Raw genomic sequence first — 20,308 nt, forward strand, 5'->3', positions numbered from 1 at the left:
TTTTTTTAAAAAAAAAAAGTTGTTTCCTCGGTTTGCCTATTTAGGAAAGTATGCTAGAATGCTAAAAGGTTTTGTATTTTAAGTCCACTTTATGCACAATAAGGATAATCGGAACTGAACCTACAGTTTAAAATGGGATCCGAACCACATTTTCCTCTACCAGCAATAGAACCTGTGTCATTATCTATGTTCCCTTCTCCTCGTGTAAACGTACACGCAAACATAATAATAATACTCCTTGGCGCGACAGCCCTTGAAGGGCCTTGCCCGACTGCCAGTCTCCCTCCCACAATCCTACCTAGAGGTGTGGAGATCTTCAACCGGTAATGGGGTGACGTGGGGTCAGCACGTCGAAACCCCAGCCGTTGTGGGAGATATCCGTGACCGGAGCACGCTAGTCACTTGTAGCTCCCCAATTGCCTCACGATGGTGGGTTGCCACCGGTCCTATACACACCTCGAGAACCCAGAGACTGAACTCATGCCGTCCCGCAGTCGGAGTCCAAAGCACAGCGCCTTAAACCGCACGGCCACGGAGGAGGACATAATGTACACATATTTGAATAATATTAATCAAAATTCCAAAAGTTCTATTTTTATGAAATTGAAGGAATGTACAGTTCGGTATTAAACCACTATTATCTTACAGGTAAGAAGAAAAAAATGTTTCTAATAATTTTAAAGTTAATAAAATAGAGTTGCCAGTGAGATCTACAAGATGCCACCTCAGGCTTAATATGTGAGTGAACTGCCTCGTATCAAGTTTCCTCGTAACATGAGCCATGATAATACCTAAACGAGGGCAAAACTTTGGAAAGGCAAAAAGGGGAGAAAAATTCATGAGAAATAGAAGAAGATGAGAGACAAGATGGCGGAAACTTCTGCCACTCGAGAAACAAGAAGAGTCGAAGTTTGCAACAGATGTGACAATATCGATTTCCACCCTATCACGGGGAACAAGTTCGGTACAAGATTACAGCAAGATAAATTTGCAAACGCCCTTGAGGAAATTAAGGATGGGCTGCGCGGAAATTCTCTACCCTCGACCGAGACGTGTTTAATAACCTAGGGGATGATAAGAACAGCCGCGTGTAATCTGCATTCAAGCGTTTCGCCCTGTCGTTCCATCTTACCGGAGATGCCCGGATTTTCCTCTCATAGTACGAGGTACCTCGTATCGCCACAAATCCGGTCCATGTGGCGGAGTGGTTAGCGGAGGGGTCCTGGGTTCGAATCCCAAGCTGGGCATGGATGTTTGTGAGCGTCCATTCATCAATTTAATCATATCATCACTCATATCCATCTTCGCAAGTTAGCCAAAAGTGGCACAAGAAGAGAAGTAAAATAAATCAATTTAATCAATCAATCGAATCGCCACAAAATCCGGATAACGGATACCCGGATTTCAAATTATCCGATATCCGTTTCGGACGCAACTGATCATCCGGATAATCTTAATATCCGGATATTGCGGATATCCAGATATCGGATAGAATAGATTTGATTAAGGATTTGTAGAAAACCCGTATATTTAAATAGGAAAATGACGAATTAAAGAATATGTGCATAAGCCGTAAAACGGAAAAACAATAACGCTGTCCGGATAATGCACACATTCGGATAGCTGAACATTTCGGATAATTCGAATATCCGGATAAACCTAATATCTGATATCCCGACAATTCAGATATTTGGATAATTCGGATATTTTAAATCTGGATAGAAAATTATCAGATATCTGGATAAAGTTTATCGGGATTTGGCTATCTCTAGTAAGGTACCAATTGTTTTCACAGTCTCTGCAAAGCACCTTCGCCTTCCTTAAACCCGGTATCCACTTGTTGCAAACCAGCGTAAGGTATTCCCATTCCGTATCAATTTATTCGAAAAAACTTGCAACGCTCAGTTTCAAAATGTGAGAAAAGATACGCAACGGACCAGGTCTCTCATTTGGCAGTTTTTCCCCGTCACATCAAAGGAAGGATACCATACGCGGTGGAAAGGCAATGTGGACGGGCGTGCGCGCGTTCCGTTGCCTCGTTGCATCATCCTTCAGTGTGTAGTGAGCTCTGTGAATGACAGTACGTCCCAATGTCAATTCCTTATTATGGAGTGGGATAAGGAAAATACTATTGTATTTGTTGATGTAAAGTAAAGTTTCTGTATAATCCGCTGAGCTGCTGGAACAGCAAGTCTGCCAATAAGCTGCTTCCATACATGTATGTCATCCACCAACGTGGTGATTTGAGTTTTCTTCTTTTTCGATAAAACGTAATTACTGAAAATATATGCGTCTGCTGCCACTTATTGCGGTGTACTCGTCATTTGAGACCAGACTGTGGATAAAAAGAACGGACGACCGTATCGCACTCCCGTATCAATCATGCTACAGGGTGGATGATACGGAACGCCGTGATGATACGCGACAAATCGGGGTCCGTATCGTATCGATACGGGACGGGGATACGATACGCTGGTTTGCAACAAGTGGATACCGGACTTTACTGGAGAGAGTACAGAAACAGACGAAGAACGAGACACGTGTCTCTTAAATCTAAACCATTACGAGACATTTCACCGAGAATCTTCTCTCGTTATAAAATATTGAAAATTAGAATGTAAGACGTGTGGAAATTTTCCCTAAACAATTGAACATTATTCCAACATACGAACGAAGTGACCACAAGATAGACATAATATTTTCTTCTCAGGAGCCAGCATTTTATGTTATTTTATTTCATTGTATTTCATTCATCTAAGAAAGCCCTGAATCCAACTAAGATAAGCAACAAGATGTGATTTTAAAAATAATAATTTATTAATTAATACACGATTGGTAAGGTAAGGTAAAGTTTTCCGTGCATATATCAACGTGCCACGGAGGCACATTTAGGGTATGTGGGTGTAGGGCCTCTCTTATTCTAATTCAGCCATTCTAGAGGTGATGTGATCAGCACCACGCTCCGGTCGCCTTTACCCCCAGGTACCCATTGATTTGAGGCTGGTTGAGTTCCGGAGCCGCTTTATGCGGGGACAAGGTCGGGAAAAATTCACACCTTGCATCACCCACCCCGGGAATGGAACTCGGATTAAAAGATATTAAGAGTGACCTTCCTAGCTATGGCTCAGCTGGTAACAGCACGAATAACCATGCAATACAGTATACTCGTAATATATGTCTGACTCTACCGTAACGCTGCAAATTTTAAAATTCATTTAGCAACAGTGCAGAAACGTACAATTGCATATTTATTATTCTTTAATGATAGACGTGACACAAAAATACACAATCGTTAAAGAAAACTCATGCCGTACTAATTAGTAAAAAATAAAAGGTAATTGAAATTTCCGTAAGCGAATTCAAGATATTAAAAAAACACGTTTTAAAAATTCAGGTGCCAGGTTAAAATTTCCAGACGCAATGGCGAGCGGGCGGCTTGTATTTTTGTATCCCTCTCGTACATAAGGAAAACTCAATATTTTTAGTTTTAGTAATAGTTTTAATGTACTTAGAGTCTCCTGACGAGAGTAAGGGATTTTATTAGTGTTGGAAGCTCATAGAAGAATAGAATCGTTTATGAAATCCTATTTTTCTTTTGTACGTAAATGTATATCGCAATGTTGTCGTTGTCATGTAAAGGACAAACAAACAGTCAAAACTAGTGTTGTATACTCAGACTGATGCTGTCTCCTTGAAGTTTCTTACCCACAGTAAAATGGTATGCTGGGAGCATTCACATTACGATGAATGTCGCTACCTCGAGCAACATTAAGTGTTGATTTAAAAACAGTCAGATTCAGTTGCCGTGCCTCACAGGTGTGCTTTTCAAAAAATAGAACTATCCTTGTGAAGAAACTGCATGAGACTGCATCTCATACCCTTTTCGGTATGATTTTACAATACCGGACCCTTCTACAATTTCGTCCATATCTCGCACACTCAGTAATTTAGGGCTCCTAATCACGAATCTGAAGTTAAAATTTGGCGCTCTCGTGTGGAACTTTCAAAATAACGTGTAGAAGCTTGTGATTGTACAATACCAAAAAAGGCATAATTTCGTTAATAATTCTAATACTCACTAATTATGTAGTCCTAATGACGTATCTGCAGTTAAGATTTGGTGGTCACGTGTAGAAATTGTAAATTAACGTGCAGAAGTTGTAAAATAGCGTTGTGATTTACCACGATGATTTTTCGATACATTGGAAACCATGTTTGCTCATATGCACAAGTGACGTTCGAAATTCGTTAGTAATCTGCGAGTTGTCGGTGTGAGGAAGATGGCGTGTTTGAAGGTAGGAAATGAAGTCATTTCGTAAGTTTTGCTTTAAAAGAAGCTATTTTTAGTCACTTTCAGTTGGGTACATATTAATAATACGGGGGTATTCGTTCATATTTCGCATACTCAATAATTTAGGACACTTAATGACGATTGTGTAGTTAAAATTTGTCGCTCAAGTGCTACGAAACTGACATTTTTTGAAGGTGCCTGGTAGGAATTAGCCTTCAACCCCTAGAACGATGCACGGGTAGCTCCACGAACCATGCACGGTAAGGTTAGGTTAGGCAAACATAGTTAAAATTTGGGGTCGTAGTAATATCAGGAATATATATTTCGTTCTTAAAGTATTCAAAAGACAAAACCTTACGATAAATAATGAGCAATCGTGCATCATGGACCCCCTTTTTTGCAAATTCAACACGAGAGCGCCAAATTTTAACTTCAGATTCGTGATTAGGAGCCTTAAATTAGTGAGTATGCGAAATATGAACGAAATTGGAGAATGGTCCGGTATTGTAAAATCGCTTCCTATTTTCCTAAAATGCTTTGAGATGTAGTACAACATGTATTAAATTGGCTTCGTTGGATGAAAGAGTTTTGTCTTTATTTGTAATTAGAAAACGTCAGATTTAGTTGCCGGACCATGTTCCTTTTTCTTGTTCCTACACTCTTCTGCGCCGCGACTCCCACAGTCGCAACATCGGGGTCTATCAGAACTTTAATGTATTCAGAATGATATGCACGACGCATCAAGTTCATTTTAAATTGAGGTATTTATTACAAACTTCAAGCGGAACAATCCCATTTAACATTGGATTACCTTTCCTTGTATATACAGATATCCAAATACATATAATTCTTAATAAAATATTATTCCTCAGTAATTACAATGCAAATAGTCTCTAACAAATTAATCAAATATTTGTTATTTAAACAAAGGGGCAATGGTTATTAAAAGTCCCTTTTAAGCATTCAGTCATGCAATTCTTCCGAGTCACAAAATATGTAATACAAAATACACTGATTAGCATAATAGTGAAATTCATACCTACCTAATTTCATACACGCACTTAGTTGCAGCAGTCAAGTTCTCAAGAGATTGAATGAAGTGCCTCAAGTTGGATTGCAGTCTGTAAGCACGTAGGTTTAAGTCTAAAACGGAGGTGCAATGCATTTCAAATTAAAATTACATTCAACAAAGCTCCGATTAAGATGCATGCACGTCGTTGCTCACAGGTACGTGGTTTAACTCGGCGAAAAATCCATGCTCCCGTGCAAGTCGAAAATAGTTGTAGTTGCACCCCAAAAGCCACGGAAGCATGGGTTCGCGAGAACTCAAGGTCACACTGCAGGCACTTCTGTGCTCGGATACGTATCCGTACTGAGGCACTGTTTTATTAAACTGCCGGTAGAGGGCAGCAATGAGCAGCACTATGCTCTCTGACATAATTGTCGTCTGCAAGGGAAGGAGTTGATTGTGTTACTAACCTACATACACACACGCGAGAGGGTGGAGTGGTGAGACAGGTTAAAATAAACAACAATACGTGATCACCACAAGCTATGAAGAAGATTCTGAATGAAATTAGACAACACCAGAAGAAAATCTTAAAGGTACAAAGATCAGAACATCACTAACGTAAATAGTATTTTGAATTCCTGAAAGAGTGGAATAAGCGAATAAAGTAAAACCCACATTTCTAACCCATTAACTGCAGCGGAGTTACTATATACCTAGGTAAAGTTGGACCTTTTTTGCGGAGCGCCTATATATCGATTGTACTTCAAAATTAACGGATCTTGTATTACGGTAAGTCATATTTATATACACCACTTTTTTATGCCATTATTAGCCTATGTGGGCTACTGGCGTTCAAAAAATCCATTGTTGATGCTTTGTTAGTTCCTGAAAAATATATTTTGCAATATGGAATTAGAGCCCCGGTGGTCTAGTTGGTAGGGTGTCTGATTGCCATGCGGGAGACCCGGGTTCGATTCGTGGGGTGGGTGTTCTGAGGTCTGAATTTGCCGGCCTAGTCCCTGCATAAAGCGGCTCTTGGGCTCACCCAGCCTCAAATCAATGTGTACTTTGGGGCAAACCTGGAGGGTAAAGGCGGCCGGAGCTTAGTGCTGATCACATCACCTCCAAAATGACCGAGATCCAGAATATATATATATATATGAATGGCTTATTGCAGAAAGGGACCTGAGTCACTTTTGCACAATTCTGAGAAAAACAATGAAAAATCGTATAATATTAATAGTGTAAGAAAGAAATGTGCCGTTGTTGGCTCAAATATTCAACATAATGAATAGTTAATTTTGCAACCCTCAATGCACCCCCCTGTAGTATGCTGCTACATACAGTGGAGATGAAAAAATTAACTCCAATACCTCAAAAATGTGACTCAGGTCCCTTTCTGCAATAAGCCATTCATATATATTATTTTCCTTATCTTCATTTTGCGGCAAGATTTTTTATAGTTAGTTTTTGCATTATTTACGATGAGACGAACTTGAGGTTGCATCTATATATAGATTTTTTTTTTTGGTCGTACTTCTCTTCAACGTTGCCGCAGGGAAGGAGTTAAAGCTGAATCTTGGAAGGGAGAATACTCTGGAGATCGCATACAGGGTTATGTTACCTCTCCCATGCATTAACACGTGACGTAACGTAAGTAGGTAAATCCATGTTCATTTGAGCTCTGGCTAGGCTCTACTAATGGAAACTCTTTTGGAGATTTTTCTGACGCTGTTTTTATAATCAACTTCCTGGCTAATTATGTCCACGGTGGCACAGAGGGTGGGGATTCTCGAGAATATTACGTTTCATTTCTTCTATGTTTTATTAACATTAGTTTAATTCCTTCCAGTTTTCTTTAAATAAATAAAGAAATCTAATCAGTGTCCACGAACTTTTCCTCTCGTTCAGGAATTAAGCTGCATAATCTTTAAGGCCATACTAGGGAGAATATTGCTTATTTCCAGTTTCGGGTTGGCCATAAAATGTCTCTTCGTTACAAAGAATTAAAAAGTACATTACATTTCTTTACAAATGTTGAAAATTAGCAGTAATACAACGAGACAACTATTATGGTGATAATTTTCGCATAATTACATAATTTAGAACTGCAAATTTTGCATTCATGTCCAGATATTATTAGAATAATTAAATCAAGAAGACTTAGGTGGGCAGGCCATGTGGCACGAATGGGAGAGGAGAGAAGAGTTTACAGGATTCTTATTGGGAAAGCTGATGGTAAGAGACCTGTAGGAAGGCGAATATGAAGATAACGTTGAGATGGACCTAAAGGAAATCGTTAAGGATGGAAAAGATTGGATTGATCTTGCCCAGGATGGGGACAGATGGAAGGCTTGTGTTGCTAAACCATAAACCTTCGTGTTTAAGAAGGCTAGAGAGTGAGTTAGTTAATCATTGAGCACCTTGGGAAGGAGAGAAGGGTAAGACGGCCGGAGGTTGGTGCTGATTGCATCACATCAGTATGACGGAAATTCGGACTAAACGGGCAGTGACTTTCCCACTGATTGTGTGCCTTCCTGCCACGGCGTAATGACAGGGGATAACTTTATTTTTACTTTCACCGTATGAACCCATAGTTCCTGCAGTTTCAAATACATCGTCAGAAATCTGATTTACTGACGGGTGCCTTCAATGTAGATAATACATACTATACACGAGCTGCTCTCTCGAAATGCCGTGTTGGAGACAAAATGCACGGCCATGAAATGAGGTGGGTGGCAGAAGTTCGCGCTGTTGCCACGTCGGAGCACAACCCCGTGTGTTCGGAGGTTTAAGAGAAAGAAAGATCTAGTTGTAGAGTTGGTCTTTGTGATCCATGCAAACTGACAGTATTTGCTCGAAAGGTCAGGAATGACACGAAAGTTCCCCGGAGAGAGGTCGGTCTGAATCTCGAACTAGGCAACGCAGCCCGGTTGATGTTGCCACACAGTGAGCGGGAAACAGCGACTTTTCTCCCGCTCTCGCTTTGCTTTTCCCACATGTGGCACCAGCGCACTTCTGCCCAGCCGCCTATGGCCGTACCTTTAGTAGGTAAATAGAGATAGCGGAAAATATCAAAGTAATATTGCATGATAACACTACACGCTCGTTATGATTGACGTGCCACGCCTTAATTAGTCCGTTCAGGAAGTTTTAACAACGCGGGTGCCGAGAGATGGAAACCTTCCAGCACATGGACGCATTTGATTGCGAAAACCGATCGATCCGGTTAATGACATTTTAGTTGACTGACTTCTGGAAGTGCCCAGCGACAAGATGATTGTTGTGGCGGATTAAGCGAGCCTGGAAATTAACCCTGGACGCTCGCCTCTCGAATAGTTTTTGGGCCGGAAAATTGGGCGACGAAGCAATTTCATCCCTCGTTCACAAACAGGCATTTCTTTATTATTTTATGTCTTGATGAATGTGTTCTTCAAAGCGTTAACAGGTCCTCGCGTAGAGGTTGCCTTTCCAGAAAAACAGCGGCGGCGCCAGGATTAATAATCTATGGGTACGATGTTGAGAATACAGAAAATATGATTGATTCATTTGCTTTATTTTACTTCGCTTTTTGTGCCATTTTTGGCTAATTTGCGCAGATGGGAATGAGTGATGATATGACAAAATTGACGAATGGACACTCGCAAACATCCATGCCCAGGCCGGGATTCGAACCCGAGACCTCTGGCGACTTAGGCGATGTGCTAACCATAAAGAAAATATGAAACATGATTGCATCCTTTAGCAAGTACATCAAATGCCAATCGGACCTCCCCGATGGCGCAGTGGTAGCGTAATCAAGGGGTCCCATGTTCGATACCTGGTGGAGGCACATAGAGGTTCGGATCCCACTTTAAACTGTAGGTCCAGTCCTGATTAGCCTTACTGTGCATAAAGTGGACTTAAAACACGAAATCAATCAATCAATCAATCAATTCTAAGATCAATTTTTAGTTGACATCTATGATAATATGCCAATGAAACTGAAGATTTAGCATCGCTTTTTTGCCACTTTTTGCTTTTTACTTTGGCGCGATTTTCGTGGAGATTGAGTGAGCACTACCATCACACGCAGTATATATCACTCGACAAGTAATAGAAAATAACTTCTTCAAAAATCGTTTCCAGTGTATGAATGAATGAATTAATTAATTAAAATGATAGGGTGCGTCGGCACTTCAGGTCATTTTGCACCCTTCAGTGTATGAAACTATAACGTACAATTAGAAATACAACTTTAAAAGCTGCTATATTTGACAGAAAAGTGTACATAAATAATAACGCGAATTTTACATCAAAAAGTAAGAAAAATAACAGAGAAATCGAGGTCCCTACCTGTAGGCAATATCCAAAACCACAAACTGACCAATTGAAGGAACAATCCCTAACAAACATCGCGCTGCGACGCCAAGGGTTCCGGGTTCGAATCCCGCACGGGCTTGGTTGTTTGTGAATGTCCATTCATCAATTTCATCATTTCATCACTCATCCCCATCTTCGCAAATTAGCCAAGAGGCACAAAACGCAAAGTAAAATAAACTAAATCAATCAACCAATCTCTCTCTCTCTCTCTTCCTACCACTGTTTATTTCTCCTTTTATCCACTTTTCAGTCTTTCCACTCTCTCGCTCTCTCTTTTACTATGTTTATATCTTTCCGACTCTCTCCCTTTCTCTCGTTATTTCTTTCTTTCTTGCCACATTCATATCTCCCACATACACTCTCTTTATTTACTTCTCTAACTTTCTCTCTCTCTTTCTTTCTTTCGTCGTCGCCTCGATTTCTAAAGGTTCAACAATGATAAGATCAAATGTTCAGTGTAAATACAAGATGTACGATGTAAACGTGCTCAATTAATACTCTTGATGTATACTGTATTTCTACCCTTTTTATTTCGATGAAAATGTGTAGTTGGGCCTCTCCAGCCCTTCACTACATTGCTGAAACCGTACCGTTGTAACTTGTTTCTCCTCTAAATAATGGAGTACCCTCGTACATCGAGCCACAATACATTCTTAAGCCTAATCCGGATCTTGGTTCCTGTGACGTGGGGAGGAAGGTTGCAGCACAAAGAGAGTCTTGCGGTCTGCGTGGAATCTTAATTACTTTTGAGTCGAAGGAGACGCAAGGGATTTGGAAAAATGGAGGAATGAAAGCAGCCATGAGGAGATGAGGATGGAGAACAAAAGAGATCTCTTGAAGCGGCGGAGAGAAGAAAAAAGGAAGCAAGCATCGTGGGAAACGGAACTTAATCAATAAGAAGAACTCGAAGGAGAAATAACTCGAGAGGTTTTAGATGACGTGTATTGTTGTTTCGAATGATTTTTTTCGTGAACGACACTTTTTGTTTCTCAGCAGATCTAAAGTCTTCACTTTCTACCGTACGAGTGGGTAAGATGGTGCACTGGCAATCCTGAGGTTTGAAGATCAAACCATAGTCCCATCACTGCTGTAGGGGCGAATTTGGAAAACGTAATCACTCGAATTACTTCTTACCCAGGAAAATTATTTACGCTAGGGTGTTCAATTGAATGTTGCTCAAGGTTGCCAACCGCAGTTGAAAATATTGCCAACTTTAGTCCATTATCTTACATCAGCGATTTGTAACTGTATATTGATTGGTGGATAAGGTTTAGCATAGTGCGGGGGTAACATTGGAAAAAGTGGGGGGAGGGGGGCAACTGCCTTGCGGGCGGGAATGTCTTGATAAGGTAGAATTGAAAGCATAAAATCTTTTCAACCTTGACTCTAAATATGATGTCTGGACATTGCCCCTTCAGAAGTAAATTTGCGCGATGGAGCGAGTTTGATTTTTCATAAACATTTCCAGAAACCGTCCCTGAATGGCCACTCTTATAAAATCTCGGTTTATAGAAACAGCTGGAATTATCTCACGAATCACAAACTGTTGGCTACGAGTCGATCGTGTTGCCATTAAACCACCTTCCGCGGCCGAAAATTTGACTGAAATTTCACCGCAAATAATAGATCTGGGTTTCGACGCTCGACACTTTGCCCAAAGATGGCGTGACAGGAACTCCACGGCCGTTCCTTTGAACCTCCCTTCCGATCCTGCAAGTACGACCGAAATTAAACGACTGCCACTTCACAATAGCTTTGTGGGATTTCGTGGAATTCAATTCGGAACTCTCCCAGCAGGAAGGCTCTTGATTTCCTCTCGCGGGAATGGCTTCACCAGTACCGACGCCATTATCGTTGACGCGATCGCAGCACCACGTGCGGCAGTTTCATTCATTATCCCGCCTACTTGTTCCAATCTGAGCATTTTCTGTGTACAACGAAGCACAATGCCAAATAAAGGCTGGGTAATACATTTTCAAAGTAAATTCTTGTGCTTGTACGGTTGCAGGAAAATCAAAGGGGGTTCGATTAGTTTCAGCTAAACAAGAACTTAATCAAGTTAAAGCTAACGGAAAGCAATAAAAAATATTTGCTTGTAGTAATTATCTGAGAATCTCGAACCTGCAGGGTTAATTCCACAGAAAAAAAGTGTTGTTTAGTGAGTAAGGGTACAGTTTGTTATTTACCCTATCCAGCACTAAGTAGCCACATATCGAATGATATAGTTGGGGAGGAAGGGGAAAATATAAGACATAATATATTAAGACAGAAAATTCATTTTAATCCCAACGATCGGGCCGGAGAAAAATCGTAACTTTCCTACTAAATCGGGAAATTTTCGGCACGGGAAATGTTTAAAATTTCCCGGGACTTCGGAAATCCAGAATTCCACACCCATTTTCACCTTAAGTGATTGTTTATGCATTTCTGGAATATAATCTAATAACTTCCGAAAAGTTTCAGACACTTACACTGTAGAAGACATCGAGAATTTACAACTTTAAAAAATGGCCACTTAAATTTCCAGGCTGTTCGGGATCCAGAAAATTCGGGAAGTCATTTCCCGAAGTTGGGATCGGAACGGAAAATTTTATTCCCGATCCCGGTGACAACTTTTCGCAAGCAACAACGGTAAAAATAATATTATTAAATAAACGTTTACAATTAATACATTAATATAAATAATAGGTCTATACATATTATTTAAACAGGCAAATTACTTAATTTTGCTATTAAATAAATGCACAAGAAGATTCTATAAAATAGAGATGAAAGAGCACGTATTCATTATCTAGCTTTAAGTGTAGTTAGTATTGTTAAACTTTGTATTAAGACATCTCTCCTGGTAAGGAAATTAACATTTAAAAAAATATAAATCGAATGTTTGTTTAATAACGAAATTGATGTTATAGACAGTTGATGAAAAGTAAAGATCATGATTAATATTTTCTGCATATTAGTAAAACCAGTTGTGTGCGTAAATATTTTTAGGTACTGTCGAATCAAACCGGTATTGACACAGTATAATCCTTGTCTTCGCTTGAGTACGGCGGAAATATTATAAATAACCATCGTTTATACAGCAAATGCAAATTTATTTTGATCATTTAATTTTTGTACTGGTAAATCTTTCGGTGGGGTCCAGCCCTCCAGAACACCTCTTCTAAATACGCCCTTGGAAGTACCCGAGTTACTTTTGAGCATGGTATCTTAATTTAACTCCTTTGCATCCTAGGCCACAAGGCATAATGTGAAACAAAAGATAAACGCATTATCTGTGATTTCGCGTTATGCCTTCTGGCCTATGGATTTACATTAAAAAATAATAAGATACTATGCTTAAAAGTAAGTCCTTTACTTCCAAGGAGTTTTCATACACAGTAGTCTGACAAATAGTTTCTGAATTGACTCTATTTTTGTCAATTGAGGTTCTGAAGTCCACACTAACAAAAACAAATGACGAATACTAAGTTTAGATGCAGTTACACGTCACATAGCAGGCACGTATCAAGAAATATATTTTGGGGGGTCAAAACCAAGTGTCTTAAACTAATAATAATAATTATTATGCGTAAATTAAAGTAATTATAATTACATTAAATTAAAATAGTATTAATTAAAATAGTCAAATTAATTAATATTATATTTTATTACATGAATAGGTAAAAAGACGGTTTAATAATAGTGATATGAGAGCATACGTATAGTCAAGGTCGTCAAAATTTTTAAAAAGAAAAACAACTGCCGTGGCACGGAAATTGATGTCAAATAGATAAAGAATTGAATGTTTATTGAATATCACAAAAGGATGTTATATCCAGTTGACGAAAAGTAAAGTTCCTGGTAATATTTTATGCACATTGTTATAAGTAGTAATAAATCCTGCATGAATCTTCTTTAGTACAGTCATTCAAAGTCGAATGATCCCAATATAATCCCTGCCTTCCAATATGTTTGACAGAAATAAATATCCCTCGATTAAACAACAAGCATATTTTCATTACTTAATTTTAGTACTTAGTAAGTATTTCGGGGGGGTCCGGACCCCTGGACCCCCTCCCAAAATACGTATTTGAGTACGAAGGACCAATCGGATAATGGACTCAGATATTGTACAGGTATTTACAAGTCGTTGTAGATGTGTTGGTAAGAAATAATCCCCTTGGATTCCAAAGCGAATTTAACGCCAATTCCAAAGCGAGAGAACTGAAGGCATTATCTCCGTCGATTAGTTTCAGAAGAAAAACAAATGAGGAGAGGTAATTAATTGCCATTTGAAAGGACTCACCAGAGTGTGACGATTTAATGGCGCTGTTCCGAAACTTAATTTCGAAGAAACAAAGATCTATTGGTCCTTTTCCAAGTTAGGAACACTCAAGTTAAATTTCTAAAATCAACCCCTGGAGCAAGGAACTGGGTGGATGAAAAAAGGTGATAATTATCATTATCACTATCACATTAATTATCTTCCCTTAACGTTGCTCCTTAGATAAGAGAAGAAGTGGAAATAAACGGAGATTATGTTCTATCCGAGCCTTGAGAAAACTCTCCGATTCCACCAGTTTTATTAAATGGAAACTGTGTTACATTTTTGCTGTTCACCTGTATACACCATACAGCTGTAATCATCATTATATTTCAGGCATTTAATTAATTTTCATCACCCAATTTCTTATTTCTTTTTAATCTAGCACGTGTCTTCGGATTCAAATTTATGCGCTATGACTCATCTGTCTTTTCTTATTTGTCTATTTTCTTTTTTCGTTAGCAGTACGTTCCAATGTGCTCTTGTATCAAATCGATTTGATTTTTTATTTGATTTGCTTTATTTTACTTCTCTTCTTGTGCCACTTTTGGCTAATTTGCGAAGATTGGGATGAGTGATGATATGATGAAATTGATGAATGGACACCCAGAAACATCCATGCTCAGGTCAGGATTCGAACCCGGAACCTCCGTCTTGTATCAAATCGTATTAAGGCACAACATTTCTGAGTATTTCTCCTTTTAAATATTAATAATCTATTTAATTTTGAAATTTTTATGCACAAAATTAATATTTGGAGAAGTAACTAATTATATTTATTTCTCGCAACTACTGTAGTATGTATATGTGTGTGTCTGTGTGACACCGTCGCCTTGTAATCAAGGGGTCCCTGGTTCGATACCAGATGGAAGCACATGGTGCTTCGGATCCCACTTTGAACTGTAGGCACAGTCCCGATTACCCTTTCTGTGCATAAAGTGGACTTAAAACGCCAACTAAATCGATCAATTAAGTAGAGAGAGGGGGAGGGGGAAATACAGAAAGAGAGACAGAAATATAGGGGAAGCAGAACAATTATGTAGAAATAGAAATAATAGAAACTGGGGGGAAGAAGGAAAATAGAAGCTGAATAGGGTTATAGAGAGAAACAGAAGGGGTCGCGGAGATTTGCAAAGAAGATAGTAGACAATGAAACAGAAGACAGAAAGCGTATGGAGAAAGTGAAAGAGAGATAGGATAGTTTGAGAGTTAAAAACTGGCTGAAGAAAGAGATATTTGGTGGAGGAGATAAAGAGGTGAAAGAAGGCGAAAGAGAGAAAAGGAGATAAGAATTCAGGTAAAGAGAAGACCGAAATATAAGAAGATGAGATGCAAGAGAGAAGAAAATGGGAGAGAGTGAAAAAGTATAGAGGAATGAAGTCTAGATGAGAAAGAGAGAGAGAATACTGGAAACATAGTGTGGAATCTCGGCAGTGGATAATACTAAATTAATATTGTTTCAAATCTTTTTCAATTACCATTTTACATTACGAGCTGTAACTGATTTCTTGGTCGGCTCCGAACAAACCCGAGAAAACATACGACCAGAAAAAAAAACAGTTACAAAATTATTTTGCCTTAGGGTTGCCGCACATGAGTCAATCAAGACAGAATCCGACGTTGTCATAGGTTGAATTAACTTATGCCTTATACCTATCGTACTACAAGTTCAAAGTACCTTTTGTAAATAATAGCATTCATTTCCGTATAACTCAATACTTATTTTCCTGTAAACTTGGCAGATCAATTCCATTCACAATTTAAAAATAGCAAGGTAGTACCCAAAAAACGAAAAATAAAGTCTTGTATCATGCATATATTTGATTGGTTTGTTTATGCATAGTACTCATAAAATGTTTTTTATTCCACGCTTAATAAACTTCTAGTAATTAAAGAATACTTAAAAATTATGAAAGTTATAAAATAATGATTTGATCAATAAAATACTGTTTGATCTGCCCTTAATTCGGATGCTCGAGGAAGTTGACTAATTGTGCTGTTCTAAAGTTATGCAAAAAGGGAGTTCAAATGGACTTAATCTTGTCAATCGTCGACTCGCCATGCATCATTTTCTCATTTAGTTATTTTGCTGGGTCAATTGGCCATACTGTTTTACTTCGTAGAGTACTGACTTAAGATTTGGAAACATTCGTGATTATTTTATTAAAGGTTTCAAAGCAGCTTCTTCTTGCCAAAATTGCTGTAATCACGCATTGACAAGACAGTACTGTCTGGTAATGTAAAGGTTGAGATTTGTTCTTATTAAGTTACGGTACGTCTCGTCGCTCGGCATGCAAGTTCAAGACCACGCGTAAATTAACAGTACTTTTCAAAGTTCACTAGCCGGACCCTGTGGCCGAGTGGTTAGCACATCGCGCTGCGACGCCAAGGGTCCCGGGTTCGAATCCCGCACGGGCTTGGTTGTTTGTGAATGTCCATTCATCAATTTCATCACCCATCACTCATTAGCCAAGAGGCACAAAACGCAAAGTAAAATAAACTAAATCAATCAATCAATCAATCAAAGTTCACTGCACTGCACTTATAAATAACACAACATACCTTCAATCTCCATAAATTTTCAGTAGGCGATATTCGTTGTGCCCTATCTCTACAGTCAAAGAGAACGGTCAAATTCTCGTGTACGTGATTTCCTGGTATACCCAGCACATCTGCTTCTAAGAATCGAAGCCAGGCGAACTCCGACGAGAAACAATAAATGCAAGAATAGAGGCACTTGCTTACACGTCTGGTAATTCAGGGGCTTGTGATGAAGGAAATAAACGTTGCCAAATTCCGTCTTGGTCTGATTGTATGTGCTGATTGCAAGAACAGTACCTGTTGACTGACGATGACTCGTGCGTAGAAGTATGCGTCATAATGAACGTTGCCGATGACGAGGAACGAACTGAACTGCTGTCGGATTAAAAATTATAGATACTCGAGATTGGACTCCAATTCAAAATTAACCAGTAGACCTACATAACAACGAGTTACATCAAAATTTAGCGTATTCAATTCTGCGTTAATCTATGCTAACCAAATTTTCTTTCGATTAACCCTTCAATGTTTTATCGTTGTGAGAACAAAAAGGTGCTTTGTTTTGCAAATGATCGCTTTCTCTGGAATTCTATAAATTAAAAATGGGTGGTTCCATCCTGAAATTTATGTACGGTGCAGGTTAAAAGGTTTTAAATACAATTCTTAATTTTCTGATTTTCAAAATTTGTCAAAAAACCGTTCTCATCAATTTTTCGTAACAAGTTTTTCTTAGTATTGAGTAGTTCTACAGGTCTTGTTTTGAAGTTCTTTCCATTTGATTTCAAAATCCATTATCATTGTCAATTCGCATTGCGAAACAGATTGTATACAGCTTTATATTCAACGAAGTAAAGATGTACGTGGCAACACCATTCGCACTGACTCGCATTCAGAGGCCGCAGTTTCCAAGGTTCAATGAACAACGCTGTGTGCCGTCTTGCCTGTAAGGATGGAAAAGATTGGATACATCTTGCCAAGGATAGGAGCAGATGGAAGGCTTGTGTTGCTGCAGCCATAAACCTTCGGGTTTAAGAAGGCTAGGGAGTTAGTTAGCACTCTACTACTTTCCAATTCCTTGCATTTAGGCTACACAGGTTGTCTATTCATCACTACTTTGGTCCAATTCATTATTTTCTTTGCTATCAGTGAAGAGGGCATTTTCAAAATTTCGCAACAACTTTGGGCTTTAATAACACACAATATCAGCTACATGCATTTGTTTTCCAATTCTATATTATTTTTAATTCTCCATGCTTCATTCATTTCTTGTACTGCTCAAGACATTTTTCTGATTATGCGTCTCTCACAAAAATTCTGCTTCGATTCTAATCTCTCTTGCTTCTGGTCTATCGTTCAGATGAATATATAACTACAGGCACGTAATTATATATAATTAATATGAGTAATGCATTATAATATCCTTAGAATTATTATTAGAATGATTAAATCAAGAAGACTAGGTGGGCAGGCCATGTGGCCCGAATGGAAGAGGAAAAAAAGAGTGTACAGGATTCTTTGTTGGGAAACCTGATGGTAAGAGACCTGCAGGAAGGCCAATACGAAGATGGAGGGACAACGTTGAGATGGACATAAGGGAGATCTGTAGGGATGGAAAAGAGTATATAGATCTTGCTCAGGATAGAGACAGATGGAAGGCTTGCGTTGCTGCAGCCATGAACCTTCGGGTTTAAGAAGGCTAGAGAGTTAGTTAGTTAATGCATTATAACATAACTGCTATAATTGAGAAATATACATAACAGAACAAATTTTCATAATTTCAATACTTCCGGATTTCAAAAGTTTTTGTAAGACATATTATTTGACCTATATATTCCTGTGTTTCTATTTATAAAATGTAAAATAAATCATCTTATTTTCCAGGATGCTGTTGTGGCGGACGACAGCCCAGCGCCCAGAGTATCGCAGCCCGTTCCCTCACACAAGGACCGCGACCAGGATGAACCAGCCGCCTGGGTGACGTCAAATCAGCTGATGCGCAAAGATCGGTGACGTCAGTAACTACGTTTGCAGAGGGACAGTGTAATGAGGGGGTGTGGAGTTCCGCATGAGTGCGTCTTTTGTTTCCTGAGTGCAAGCGAGTGAATTCTGGAATGGCCAGTGAGTGCGAGGAGCGAAACAAATACATTGATATCACTGATATAACTAAGAAGCGAACTCAAGATATTTGCAAACAACAACGAATTCTGAAAGGTAACCAAAAACTCTGCGGAAAACTTCTTGAAGGAAATCTTATAATTTATTCTGTTATAATTCAAATCTTGATTGAAACTTTCGAGAAAGTAAGTCTTTTGTTGTACAACACGAAAGTCAAACCTAGTACAAACAAAAGTTAACTTCAGTTATCAAACTAAAATTCATCCACAAATTCCCATTGTTGATTTTATACTTAGTTATGAGCTTGAATTTATCACATGATGATTTACCAAACTTATTCTTTAGTGAGATTAAATGTTAATCATTATATATTATTCTAAAGTGAATGAACACTGAATATCATTATATTTCACTTACCTATTTACTTCTTATTATAAAGAATGTCGCTCAGATACATTGTTCGTACATACACAGTACAGTGGGATGCATAAATATTACCAAATAAATTATCCACCACCATGTTTGTTCTTCCTTATTTACGTAATAAGAGATTCAAGAATTGCAACCAAAATCGAAACAAACCTCTTTATCTGCATATATAAAAATACAGTTCTTAAAAACACGTAAGATGGAAGATAAAAATTAATGAAAATAGTCGTGGACAACTTGCCGAGCAATACTTATGCATCCCACTGTACGTAAAATAAACTACCATAATTCCACCATTGTATCTTGGTAAAATTAAGTTCCTTTATTAACTTGCTGTATTCCTACACACAAATTGTCTGTGGAACACAAAATTTTAAAATTGACTAAGCGAAGAGAAGTTATTTTTCGAAAAGGGCACAATAATTTCTTTAAAAATTGTCTGAATGTTAGTGATATTGGTTCTTTTCAGACGCAATATTAATTGGACATTATCCATTATCCAGTACTTCTACTTTTACCTATTGCAAGAATGCAATTCGAGAGACCACGTGATCTCTCATCTTCGAGTTAGCAATTTCGTTTTTCAGGAGGGTGGAGCTTGAACCTAAGATAGGTAGTGTACAAATCCTGGAGGCGCCATGGGTAGTTTTTATCTCGCTGAATTTGTAGTAAATCACAGATGGCATAGGTTTGACCCTTGCCTCCTGCACAAAAGAAACTGTTTAGTTGAAGACGAGAAGAAAGGTGTTCTAAGGGATACAGTACACCCAACGGCGAAAGAAACAGTAGGCGAATTGTCCACCACCATTTCATTCGGTCTGAATTACACAATGTGATGACAATGAATTGAAATAATAACGTCAATAAGCCTGTTTCGAACAAACATTCCTTAAAACAGCACAGTGTAGAATAAAAAGGTAATGAAAATAGCGGTGGACAATTTGCCTACCGTTATCTTTGCCGTTGACTGTACACGGAGGTCACAAATTGGGCGTACCCTCCTTTGTTGTGGTTGTTATAGCGATGTAATCACGTACCTGATAGTTCACTTTTCCAGGACATCTGTTTGGAGACAGTCATGATCGTCGCACAGCTGAATTCTGTGCCATGTCCTGGAAGATGTTTTGTGGAGATATTCCGGCGCCACGTTCTATCAGCATCAGAGTTCATTAACGTGACAAAGACGAGCTTGCACTTTAAAATCAAGTTTCATGGGTTTCATCATGATCGAACGATTGCAAATTCACAACAA

At 38.7% G+C, this 20,308-nt stretch overlaps 1 protein-coding gene across 1 annotated transcript in view; it reads left to right on the forward strand.

Annotated features, from left to right (window-relative positions):
* Positions 1-19,936, forward strand: part of LOC146001134 (uncharacterized) — a 56,056-nt gene extending 36,120 nt beyond the window's left edge. Inside the window, exon 2 of the mRNA XM_083138424.1 lies at positions 18,394-19,936. Coding sequence (XP_082994550.1) covers positions 18,394-18,522 — 129 coding nt within the window. The 3' untranslated portion in view covers positions 18,523-19,936. The remainder of the gene's footprint in view (positions 1-18,393) is intronic.
* The last annotated feature ends 372 nt before the right edge of the window (positions 19,937-20,308 follow it).

The sequence above is a fragment of the Lepisma saccharinum genome, chromosome 17 (genome assembly GCF_977018435.1).
Source record: "Lepisma saccharinum chromosome 17, izLepSacc3.1, whole genome shotgun sequence".
Classification (NCBI taxonomy): Eukaryota; Metazoa; Arthropoda; class Insecta; order Zygentoma; family Lepismatidae; genus Lepisma; species Lepisma saccharinum.